General features: G+C 43.5%; 1 protein-coding gene across 15 annotated transcripts in view; it reads left to right on the forward strand.

Moving 5' to 3' along the window:
- Positions 1-11646, forward strand: part of LOC136421240 (spermatogenesis-associated serine-rich protein 2-like) — a 43492-nt gene extending 31846 nt beyond the window's left edge. For 7 of the 15 annotated variants that reach the window (XM_066408452.1, XM_066408443.1, XM_066408451.1 and 4 more), the window contains 10 exons: positions 491-600; positions 2414-2494; positions 2686-2707; positions 3038-3342; positions 4558-4685; positions 5337-5720; positions 5847-5888; positions 6435-6470; positions 6985-7105; positions 7702-11646. In XM_066408452.1, the coding sequence (XP_066264549.1) occupies positions 491-600; positions 2414-2494; positions 2686-2707; positions 3038-3342; positions 4558-4685; positions 5337-5720; positions 5847-5888; positions 6435-6470; positions 6985-7105; positions 7702-8076 (1604 nt within the window). In that variant the 3' untranslated portion in view covers positions 8077-11646. The remainder of the gene's footprint in view (positions 1-490; positions 601-2413; positions 2495-2685; positions 2708-3037; positions 3343-4557; positions 4686-5336; positions 5721-5846; positions 5889-6434; positions 6471-6984; positions 7106-7701) is intronic. The other 8 variants (XM_066408446.1, XM_066408445.1, XM_066408444.1 and 5 more) reach the window with 8 other exon arrangements.
- Positions 11647-12649: the final 1003 nt, after the last annotated feature.

The raw sequence follows: 12649 nt of genomic DNA on the forward strand, positions 1-12649 counted from the left end.
AGTGGAAAATTGATGTTGAAAGCAGGGCTATCTCTAGGACCTGTCCCTCCATCCTGGATGGACAAAAATTTCCCCCTCATATGTCCAAAAAAATCTGAACTTCATGACATTGAAGTGGTAAAAGTGTATTTTGGTAAGCTGATTTAGCAGCCAAAATTAACACCAACAGTTAAGTGAGTATTAGGAATATTTTAGGATTATAAGACGTCAAGGCACAGGCTAGTGAGTAGAGATGAATGAAAATGATGAATTTACATCAAAAGACAGTGATAAATGAGGAGAATGATAGTTAAAGTAGAAATAAAGATAAGAAAATAACTATAAGTTACCGTCAAATATTTTTGATGTGTTGCAGACAGGTTTCTTTGATTGTTAAACTTGAGTGTTTGTACTCCAGCTGTATGTTCCACTGTTGTTAAGTGCTTTGTTGTGTCAGTGGGTCTTCTTTACAGTAACATGACTTGTTTAACTCAATGCTGTCGTCCTCCAGTTGAGATCCTGTCGAAGCGTCAGCAGCAGGCTGTAGACCTGAAGGTGAGGACAGCCCGAGCCCCCACCATGACTGAAGCTCAGCTGTCAGAGCTCAGGGCAGACATCAAGGTAAGTTCTTCTGTCTGTAGTAAGTTCTGATGTAGACATGAGGACACTCCAAGCCCCCACCATGACTGAAGCTCAGCTGTCAGAGCTCAGGGCAGACATCAAGGTGAGTTCTCCTGTCTGTAGTAAGTTCTTCTGTCTGTAGTAAGTTCTGATGTAGACATGAGGACGGCCCAAGCCCCCACCATGACTGAGGCTCAGCTGTCAGAGCTCAGGGCAGACATCAAGGTAAGTTCTTCTGTCTGTAGTATGTTCTTCTGTCTGTAGTAAGTTCTGATGTAGACATGAGGACGGCCCGAGCCCCCACCATGACTGAAGCACAGCTGTCAGAGCTCAGGGCAGACATCAAGGTAAGTTCTCCTGTCTGTAGTAAGTTCTTATGTAGGCATGAGGACAGCCCGAGCCCCCACCATGACTGAGGCTCAGCTGTCAGAGCTCAGGGCAGACATCAAGGTAAGTTCTTCTGTCTGTAGTATGTTCTTCTGTCTGTAGTATGTTCTGATGTAGAGATGAGGACGGCCCAAGCCCCCACCATGACTGAAGCTCAGCTGTCAGAGCTCAGGGCAGACATCAAGGTAAGTTCTTCTGTCTGTAGTATGTTCTTCTGTCTGTAGTATGTTCTGATGTAGACATGAGGACGGCCCAAGCCCCCACCATGACTGAAGCTCAGCTGTCAGAGCTCAGGGCAGACATCAAGGTAAGTTCTTCTGTCTGTAGTAAGTTCTTCTGTCTGTAGTAAGTTCTGATGTAGACATGAGGACGGCCCGAGCCCCCACCATGACTGAAGCACAGCTGTCAGAGCTCAGGGCAGACATCAAGGTAAGTTCTCCTGTCTGTAGTAAGTTCTTCTGTCTGTAGTAAGTTCTGATGTAGACATGAGGACAGCCCAAGCCCGCACCATGACTGAGGCTCAGCTGTCAGAGCTCAGGGCAGACATCAAGGTAAGTTCTTCTGTCTATAGTATGTTCTTCTGTCTGTAGTAAGTTCTGATGTAGACATGAGGACACTCCGAGCCCCCACAATGACTGAAGCACAGCTGTCAGAGCTCAGGGCAGACATCAAGGTAAGTTCTTCTGTCTATAGTATGTTCTTCTGTCTGTAGTAAGTTCTGATGTAGACATGAGGACACTCCGAGCCCCCACAATGACTGAAGCTCAGCTGTCAGAGCTCAGGGCAGACATCAAGGTAAGTTCTTCTGTCTATAGTATGTTCTTCTGTCTGTAGTAAGTTCTTCTGTCTGTAGTATGTTCTTATGTAGACGTGAGGACAGCCCGAGCCCCTACCATGACTGAGGCACAGCTGTCAGAGCTCAGGGCAGACATCAAGGTAAGTTCTTCTGTCTGTAGTATGTTCTTCTGTCTGTAGTATGTTCTTACGTAGACATGAGGACGGCCCGAGCCCCCACCATGACTGAGGCTCAGCTGTCAGAGCTCAGGGCAGACATAAAGGTAAGTTCTCCTGTCTGTAGCAAAGCCATTTTGGAATTGAAATGTTCTCTTGTCCTTTATTCAACTGCTTGTCCACTTCTATCAGCTCCTTAGGGTGTTTTGCTGCTGGTTTTAACCTGGCTTTCTTGGCCCTCAATTTTTGACAAATGTTAAGTGTTTGAACTTTAACCACTATTCTGCATCCTTGTGTACAAATGTACTTGTAGCAAATTGTCTATTTGTGACTTAAAAGCAGAAGACCTCAAGAACAGTGACTGTTAGACCCTCATCTACATCACAAGTCAGTCAAATATGCAAACTAGAGGTTTAGTGAGATAAGACTTATACCCACATGTTACATGTCTAACGATAGTATGTAATTTTTCCAGCACTTCATCAGTGACCGTAAGGTGGATGAGGAGATTGGGAAGACTACACGCTTCGCACGGGACCAGCACACCATGCTCAATGTAAGATTTGTGAACCTTAGGTTTTGACTTGGATTTGTTGGCATTTGCATCTGGAAAAAAAAAATTGTGCTCATAATTTTAAGGATATGGTTTGGGATGCAAGCAGATCATAATGTACATTGACTCAACATTGTATGATGAATGGATGTGCTTCCATCTTTGTAACACTCTTCTTTTTTGTCATTTTACAGACGATTGACACATTCGGTGAAGGTGAGTTCCTCTCTTTGTTCCCAAATCAAAAGCTTTCAATGTTTTTGCAAGGTTTAAGTCTGAGTTCACATAAGTTGTTCAACAGACATATATAGATACAGGCAGAACAATACAAAAATGAAGGAAAAAGGAAAAAGGAGATGACATAATGGCTCATACTATACCTCACTATGAGATTAAGAATTAGTAGCTGTATATACTGTAGCTTTACCAGCATCATGTTCCAGCTTAAGAGGTCCTAGTCAATGTAACTCATTTCAAGCCAACGGAACTGTAGAAAGAGGACTGTCTTTCTTGTTTTCATACTTCACCTGTTCCCCTGGTGTACAGTTGTGCCAGTGAAGTGTGTCTACTCCACGCGGCGCCCGTCCCTCAGCTCCGTCTCCAGCATCAACACGACCAGCTCCGTGTCCGAGCCCCCCACCCCCACCTCCCCCAGCCGACCCTTCCCCCCGTCCCCCACGGCAACGGCCAATCAGAAGGACGAGGTGTTTGACAGCCTGGTTACCACGGGGTCTGTAACCGTGACGACGGCCCCGGGGATGAGCACCGCGGAGATGGTGGAGCTGCAGCAGAGGCTGCAGGAGAACCTGAGACAGCAGGTCCGTCCGATGGTCAGTTCCCATGGTGGCGTGGTAGGTCATAGGGCAGGTGTCAGAGGTTATAGGTCAGGTGTTGGGTTACAGGTTAGGTGTCAGAGGTCAGAAATTTAAAAAAAGGTTATTTCAGGTAAGTAGCTAGCAAAAAGGGAATATGCTCTGTAATTGGTTCTTGGGCTGTGAAAAGTTAGTGCATGTTTACAATTACCTGTGCCTAATACTGCTTGGTTGGTGTTTGGCCTCACAATCTTGGTTTATGGAAGATGTCTTCCCTCCAGTAACTAGTTGCTTCAAGTTGAAAAGCTACTGTGAAAACAAGCGAAACCCTTTCTTTTTCCAATCTCAGATTTTGTGTTCAGAAGATGTCATTCCAAAACAAAACCAACGTTGTTTGGCCTAAGAGTCTAACTCACTTAAACACACTTAATGACTGTGCTTGCAGTGATTTTGCAACACATGATTAACCTGCCATTTTCCTTGCACGCATGATCACAGCTTTGACTGTAATCTCTTTGGTTTCAGTCTTATTACATGTAAGGCAGGGTCGTGATTACTGCATGCCCAGACGTCACCATGGTTACGGTTATGTTTTCTTGCCGTTGCTATGGTGACAGCTGACTCATGTGATGAATCTTTGTACACAAGCAAGTGTTCTATTCCACCAACGTTTCAGTGAGCGTCAGTCACCTTCCTCAGGGCAATCCTGACTGGTTCACATTGCACTGCAGCTATAGGTGTCATAGGAAGGTGACAGTCACCGAAACATGGTTGAAATAAGAGACATGGTTGTGTCTTTTTTATTTATTGACTTACCAACCTGATGAAACTATTCTGAAACTATTCAAGGATGACTAATATTCCTTGTGATTGTTTCCCAGATGGCTACAGCCTTAAACTTTTCAAGTCAAAGGTGAACAAACATCTGTCATCACAGTATAGTACAGTAACCCAAAACATGCGAGTGGCTCTTATGAGCCTTGTTTTGTGGTAAAACTGAAGTAGATAAAAATAAAGAATGATGTAAAAGTGACTTCTCAGTGACAGTCACCGAAATGTGGTTGAAATAAAACGCTTGGTTGTGTACAAAGAATCTTTTTATCCATTGACTCACCAACCTGGTGAAACTATTCACGAATGAATCCTGGTGTCTGGTTACATATGAGGCAGAGTCATGATTACTGCATGCTCAGACATTACCATGGTTACCGTTGCTATGGTGACAGCTGACTCATCAGTTGTTTGGTTCTGTAGGGCATCAGCACGGCGTCTCCCGAGCGTCGCAGGCCCCAGGCTAACAGCGCGCCGCCCCAGGGACCGGGGCGCGACCGCACAAACCGCGACCGCGCCGGCCAGGGCCAGCAGGCCAACAGGGACAGAGGGTACGTAAACACACCATAGTCATGCAAGGGAGCAGTTTCTCAAGATACTGGATAAGATTCGGAAACGGTCAGTCGTTTCAGACAGCATCTGCTGTCTTTCGTTAGTGATTAAACGAGTATCTGGATTTACCAGCTTTTAAACCAAACCTCAGGATTGATGTTAATGAGATGAAGACAATTTTAGGATGCTTCAATAGAAGACTACCCTGAGTGTCATCCTGTTTAGTTCCAGGCTCTGAAGGCAGAGCCTGGAACTAAACAGGATGACACTCAGGGTAGTAGAAGACTAAGTCAAGACAAGGTTGTATGCTACTAAGTCAATTAGCTCCTGTTTTTTTAGTACAGGAGCTAATGTTGTTCGCTCACTGGGGTGGTAAGGCATTGCTGTCTGAAACATCTGACCGTTTCAAAATTTTATAGAGTTGCTCGAGGAACTGCTACCTTGCGTATCTTATTACCTGGATGTCTAACCTTCATCGACACACCGTAGTCACATTCTTCTCTTGTCGTACCACATTGCATTTGTCCCGTCTTTGACGTTGTATGACGTACTCAGTAATGTTAGGAGTAGGGCAGATCTGGCGGTGGGAGGGGTGAAGCTGGGTAAGTAGCCTCCTGTTCATATGTGTGTTCGTCCATCCATGCATGCAGGGTGGGGCAGGGCAAAGGGCGAAGGAACCAGGACAGACCCGGGCAGAACCAGGGGAGGACCGCACAGGGTCAGGATAGGAACCAGGATAGAGCTGGGGCAAATCAGGGACAGAACCGGAATAGACAGACCCGGCCTGGGTCGGCACAACCCCAGGCTGGGTCGGAGAAAACCCAGGACGGACAGAACCGGGATAGGGCCGGAAACAAACCAGCTGGGTCAGGAGGAAAGCAGGATAGGACTGAGCATAAGAGGGATGGGACCAAAGATGGGACTGAGCTAAAGCAGGGTGGGAAGGGACAGGCTGCTGAAACAAACAAGCCGACTGAGCCGAGACAGGACCAGGGGCAGAGACAGAACCGGGACAGGGGGACGAGAGATAGAGGGTGAGTGGGGTCGTTCATGTACACACTGTGTGTGTGTGTGTTGTCATTTCATCCGTCATGTCTGTGCATTAATGTCCTAACAGTTACGAGTGTGTGTCACATCTGTGCATCGTCTGTCCCACCCAGGAATAAGCCACAGCAGGGTCAGAGTGGAAACAGGGGGAAAGGGTGGGTGTCTGTTGGACTGGTCTTTCTAATTGAACAAATGATTAGCCAAAAATAATTACACTAGCAACTGGAAAAAATTTGAAACAGTCAGACGTTTCAGACAGCATCCACTGTCTTTCGTCAGTGACTAATGATAGGACTGAGAACACCTATTCTTCATTTAAAGACTACTTCAAGACATCCTAAATTGTCTTAACCTCATTAACATACCTATTCAAAGTTTTGGTATAAAACCTGGTGTTCTCAGTCCTATCGTTAGTCACTGATGAAAGACAGTGGATGCTGTCTGAAACATCTGACTGTTTCAAAATTTTATCCAGTTGCTTGAGTAATTATTTTTGGCGTATCTTACTACCTGGATGTCTAACTTTCATCAATGAACAAATGATTGTTCCTAGATTCGGTGTGTTTTTGTCTTTAACAGCTTGGCTTGTTTCGTCTTTAACAGCTTGGCTTGTTTCGTCTTTATCATTTGTTCTGTCTGTAACATTTGTATTGTCTGTAGATGTCCATTAACTAACTCATTGTCATTCTAACACCCCCCAGTGGGAGCTCTGGGCAGCAGGGTAACCGGGAACAAGGGTAAGGGCATCTGTTTATGGTCTCTTTCATTCACTCAATCCACAATGATTCTTTACTATGTCTTAGAAGAGTATCACATGAACATTTTATATGTACAGTACTTACGTATATATACAGCACTGTACTGTAAGTTTACAGCTAGACTTTTGCTGGCTCAACTAGCAATGTTGAAACTGTCCCCTATATTTGAAACTCTTATCAACGTCTCCAATAGATTCGTCTGCAGTGGTAAGTGAAAAGAACAGGCTAAGTTCACATGTGGAGTACGATGGTAAAGCATGGAGTTAAGCTGATTTTAAGCTTTGTATACTCTCTATACAACCTTTCTCTGCTTGGTTGAAGACTCACTTTCATTTAACCTTTAGCACACTGAAGTAGCCGTTTGGCACCCAATTCCCTATTGGTTACAGAGTTAGGCAGCAGGGAGAAGGTTAAAGTACAAAGGTTAAAGTACAAAGGTTAAAGTACAAAGGTTAAAGTACAAAGTTTCACTCTTGTCCTTGTGTTGATTTAGAACGGAGTCCCCGCAGAGATCTGGTCGCAACCAGCGCCGGCGGGATCGCGACCGACGCGACGCCAGGAGGACGAACGACTCACAGGACAGTGCCAACCAATCGCAGGACAGCGGACCAAAGGTGCGGAAAGGGTGGGATAGAGGGAAGGAAAGAAGCATGTAGTGGTCAGGTGTTGGCAATCCTGCTTCTAGATTTAGACCCCATGCAGGAATCGAGGGTAGCGCAGTTAAGGAAAGAAGGGTGTAGACCTTTGGAAGTTAGCAACCGAACTTCAGGATTTAGACGCCAATATATACATTTGTACATGAACTTAGGAGGGATGTATGACAACATGTGCATGACAGGGTATTTACTTTTTTTCGGCAGATAAAGGAATAGAGGGAAAGAAGCATGTATTGGTCTGGTGTTAGGAATGCTGTTTCTCGATATAGATCTAAAACAATTGTGGACCATAGCTTGTCTTAAGGACTGCAATCCTTAACAATCAGTTGACAGAGAAGAGGATTTAGATCAGAAGCAAGGTTTCTAAACACTAGACAGTAGCCTGATTATTTCCAGGGCTCCTTAACCAAAAAAGGCAGAGTATGGGAGCCCTGGAGCTAACCAGCATGAAACTGAGGCTCACCAGACTGTACACACTAATCAGTATTCTTCTTTGTCTAGGAATGCAGCAACAGTTCGAGGAAATTGAATTTACAAACTGCCATTTTCCCCAGCAGCCGTCTGGTCAGGAGAGGAAGCCCCAGTCGGCGGCTCCCCCTGGTGGTCCTAGCGGGGACGGCAGGCCTGCGGACAGCAACCGTCAGAGGAACCAGTCCCCGCGGCACAACCAGCGCAACCAGCACCCACAGAAGGGTGGCGGCCCGAAGGTGAACGGGAGTGTGGCCCACCCCGTACAGAACGGGCCCAAGGAGAACGGGCCCAAAGTGGCCGAGAAGGACATGAATGGGGCCAGCGTGCCCTCGGATGCCCTCCCACAGCGCAAGCCAAAGCAGAGGGGAGGCGCGCAGAACAAGGAACAGCCAAACGCCATTCCCAACGGGGTGTCAGCGCCTGAAGGAACAGCGACCACCAACGGAGACTGGGAGTGAGGCGGAGGCTGAACCTGACGACGACGATGGACCACGCCCGGATACAGGCCTGTCATGCCAAAGGGACTACCATTATGCTGCGGTTGCTAGGCAACAGTTGCTAAGAGACACGACACAGAATGCTCTGCCCTACTAAGGAAGTCTGTTGTAGAACCTTTTTCAAGTGGACTTTTTTAAGATCCACTTGTACGATAAATGTTGGTCGTAAAACGTTATACAGATACAGTACTGAAGGCAGGAGGCTCAGATAAAAATCCAATGAGTTGTCGCTAAGAGTGGTTAGCATGGAAAGTTTTTCCTTTGTTTTCATTTCAAAATGTTGAGCTTGTTTCTCCAATAAGCTTTGCCTTTGCATCTTGTTTTTGATGGAGGTACGTGTTGCCATGTCAAATTTCTCATGAGTGTGCACAGTGCAGACTCAGTAAAAAAGAAAGTCTATAGTTGTGATGACACTCGAGTCATTGCTTCTCATACAATCATTCTAGCCAGTAGACTGTTCCTCCTGATTTTGAGGGACTCTCAAATGACTTCAGGATGGGTCTTTAAGTCCCAAGATGTCTTGAAATCCCAAGACTATATCTTGAGTCTCTCATCACTTCAGAAGAAGTTGAACTCCATTCATACCTGCATGCCCACTGAATACCTCCCTGTCAGATCGCCTTGTAAAAGTGCCTTAATTTTCTCATAAAGATGAATTGAAATGTGTTTATAAAAGCTGAAGATCTTGAACAAATGTAGCATTTATGAAGTGTTGCGATCACTTTCAACATGTACACAATGTAAACTGTGAAAACCACCCGTTTTAAAGTTGACCGTTCCAAAATGTAATGCTGGAAGGAACTATCCTGCTCCTGTAGAGGGGTGAAATGTATTCTCTTGTAAATCATAGCCTGAATGTAAAGGAAGTATTTATAATCTTGGATGATGCCATGATATATATAGCTGTACGGTTAAGTTGGACAGGAATACTAGTGTGTTTGGGACAGTCCCAGGGACCAACTCTTTCCGAGCCAGTAGTCTAGAAAACGTTTTTGTAGTGTTACAACTACCATTCAAATTGCAACATTGAATATAAGAAAGAAATTGCCACACGGAATGTGTGGAGAAACTGTAGCATGATGTGGAAAGGTGGTTGTGGCAATATGAGGTCTGCACTAGAACATGTAGCAATGTCTGTGGCAATATCATTCATAACCTGAAATTGTGCAACATCAACCAACATAGGATGTGTTTCTGCTAAGGTCTGGCAATGTTTGCATATGTTTCTCCTATATTAGAGCCACCAGGAACAAAACCTACTGTGCATACAACTTCTTATTGTGCAATTACAAAATAAGGAAAATCTTAGAACTTCAAGCCAGTAAATTATACTAGGAGAGATAGAAAAGTTTATGTTCCTCACACTTTCTAACAACTTAAGGTAACTTAGATGTCCCGAATGTTTGGGGCTCTCCTCTGCATTTCAAACACCTGTTGAATGAGAAAGAACGTATATTGATTTGTACATTTAACCACTACTGCCCCAGGTATGGCTCTATTGCTCTCTGAAAGCCCCTTCTGGTCCAGTGATGGCTCTTACAGTGTAAAGCAGTGCCAGTTGTCAATGTCCATTGTGAACAGGCATTGTTTCTGCCGCGATAGCCACCATTTATTCTTTTTGAGCCGTGATGCCAGTCCCTAAATCTATCTACATGTAGGTTTGGAATTAGGAAAGGCATTTAGTAAGCTTGTAGCTTTGTGTTCCAATGTTTTCCTGTATTAATACAAATCTCTTGTTTCACTGAGAACTTTTGTTTCTCTGGAAAAATGTATCCATTTTGAAAATCAATAGCTTGAAAGGACTTAATTTGTCAAAAAGAAGGGCTATACTATAATTGTATGTTTCTGGTTTTGCTCGTTAAAATCAACTATGGGGTAGGTAAGAGTGCACCTCATCTCTGGGGACAAGTCATGTGCACATTGAGTGATGACATCACCACTAGTAGTGTACAACAATGTACTATGTAATCATCATGACCTTGAAGGTGTTCTGCAAAATGTACAAATCTCTAAAACACTCATTCCTACCACTGTTATAACATGCCAATAAAGTGCCCAGATACATCCTCAATGTAAATAGAACTATTATGCCAATATTGTAAAGAAAACCACAAAAACATGTACAGAGAAATATTGTAACTAATTCCGTGCCTTACCTGGCGACCTTGTCAGGTACAAGCCACTGTAAGGACGTAGCAAGTAGTGTGTTTCCTGTTGCTATGGTAACAGCCTTCCTCTCTTCAATGTCAAATAAGCTCTGCGACAAGGTCATATATGGCAACTTCAGGTCAAACGACCCTTAAGAACTGCCCAGGTTAAAGTTCATGACATTTGCTGTACCTTTTCCTTTTATTGCCCTAAAGGTAAAAGTGTCCGATGGTTTTTCAATGGAAACAATTTTGACTTCATTTAAATGAATATCTATTATGCATAAAGCTGACAAGCAAAGTTGTGTTAAGCATAGATTACTGTGTCTGTCTTAACATAAAAACTATTACAAATTTGGGAGGGTTATGAAAAATGCCATGTTACCATTGATATTGGCCTAATGATGTTTCGGTTTGTGTCTTTGAAATGACGAACCAAAAAAGAAACCTGCTGTTAGATGATCTTGCCTCATTTTTCTTTTCCTCATGACGATGATGGTGGTGCAGGTTTAGGTTACTGCGCTAGGGGGAATTTTTAGAATAAGCCAGTCACGTAACGAGCTTGCCATTAAGCCTTCTAAACGAGCTTTCTTGACTAAGATTCAAAGAAATTCTTAAACTTTCTCTTGAAAACATCTCTATGGTCCATGTTGCCATTGTCTTTTACACAAATATCTGGGGTTGGCTGGTCACAGAAGGTCAAAGTCACACCTGTAACTTGAAGGTCAAACATATTCCTGTAGCTTGGTTGTTTAGTGGGTTTCATAAAGAGATGATTGTAAGAAAAACTGCTGTTAAGTTACTGTATTTGCATCAATAACTGCACATCTTTACCAAATGATGAATTTTAGTATCAAACATGAGTATTGATCCCGCAGTCTCTTCCTTGACAATGATTAGAAATAACCTGACACATACATGTAATACATACTGTAATAGGCACATATTAAATTACTGAAATCTTCTCACCAAGACAAAAGCCGAGGTTGTCATGAACTGTCCATGTATTAATTATAATGTCTTGAATTAGGTGTGCATTGATTGGTGTCAATACGGTACCTGTGTTGTAATAAGAACTAAGATTCCCAACATTATAAGATGCACCTGTCAGTGTAAACCTGGAGGGGGGAGGGGGGTGAGTTAAAGGACAATTTGGCAGCCGAAAATTAAACAGGATGACCGAAAACCTTTGTTACTTCTTAGATGTACAGTTACAAGATGTACCTGCCTGACTAAGGAATACATGTATGTGGCGCAAAGTTGGTACAACGCCTTCAAGACGAGGTTTGCCTTGTGACTGTCTGTCTTCTCTTAAGCTGATCTGTGTAGAACCGAATAAACTCCATCTTGCCTAGCATCCAGAACGCAACAACTGTGTCTGCTACATTTGTTTTGTTATCATTTTTATTTAGTACTAGTATATGGCCAGACAGGGTTCAATATGCACCAACTGTTTATTTTGCATGTTATTTACCTAGTCGTACAACGTTGAATGGAACTAAGTACATAGTAGTATGATTTATTCAGACCTAAAACTTAGCCTCCACCAGGACCTCCTACAGGTGTACGGATCATAGAATTTGGCAGAAAAGGGCACAATTAGCCAGTCCACGGCCTGCAAATGAAACCCTGGCAAATATTCTCCCAAAAGCCGGCATAGTTAGTTCGCCCTACTACAGACAGTTATTGCACTTTTACATATACCACAGGGTCTGTCCATTCTGTCTAGACGTGACCAGAAAAGGAACTTCACTTCATTGTGGATTGTTCAAATTATTATATAGTGATGTTAAAATGCCCAAAATCATCCACCTTGCTTTGCTCACTAGAATCTGATCCATTTGATAAATTCAATTGTATTTCATGAGTAGACAATTCTCTATACATATATAGTGATATACTATTATAACTTTTAATTACTACTTTAAGTCGTGTTTACTTTTTAACCTTAAAAAGTCCATGGTGGGTACTTTAAAAAAAAAGTTTTTGCTTTTGAAAAACAGTTGCCATCTTGTCTCCGTTGAATTGAAGACCATCTTTCAAATTGGTAAAGAAAAAGACTGGCATTCAGTTTCCCTTTTTGATGATTAACCATGCATACTATTTTGTAGATAATTATTTTCTGATATACAACTTTGTTACGAGGAGCCGGCCCTTGCCTGTCACAGCCTTCCTTCGGATTGTGAAGTCTGCTCAGCAGTCAGGAAATTTTTCAGCTTTCTCTAGACATAAGGTTCCAGTAGTCCCTACCAGACTAACTATGCTGGCAGAATATTTACCAGGGGAGTGTGACCATGGGGTTACATCAAGGGGAAATGGTACCTTTCCCGTGGACTGACTCCCCTGGCCAATTATTCACCCTGTATTTGCCGAATTCTACTAATCGT

The sequence above is a fragment of the Branchiostoma lanceolatum genome, chromosome 15 (genome assembly GCF_035083965.1).
Source record: "Branchiostoma lanceolatum isolate klBraLanc5 chromosome 15, klBraLanc5.hap2, whole genome shotgun sequence".
Classification (NCBI taxonomy): domain Eukaryota; kingdom Metazoa; phylum Chordata; class Leptocardii; order Amphioxiformes; family Branchiostomatidae; genus Branchiostoma; species Branchiostoma lanceolatum.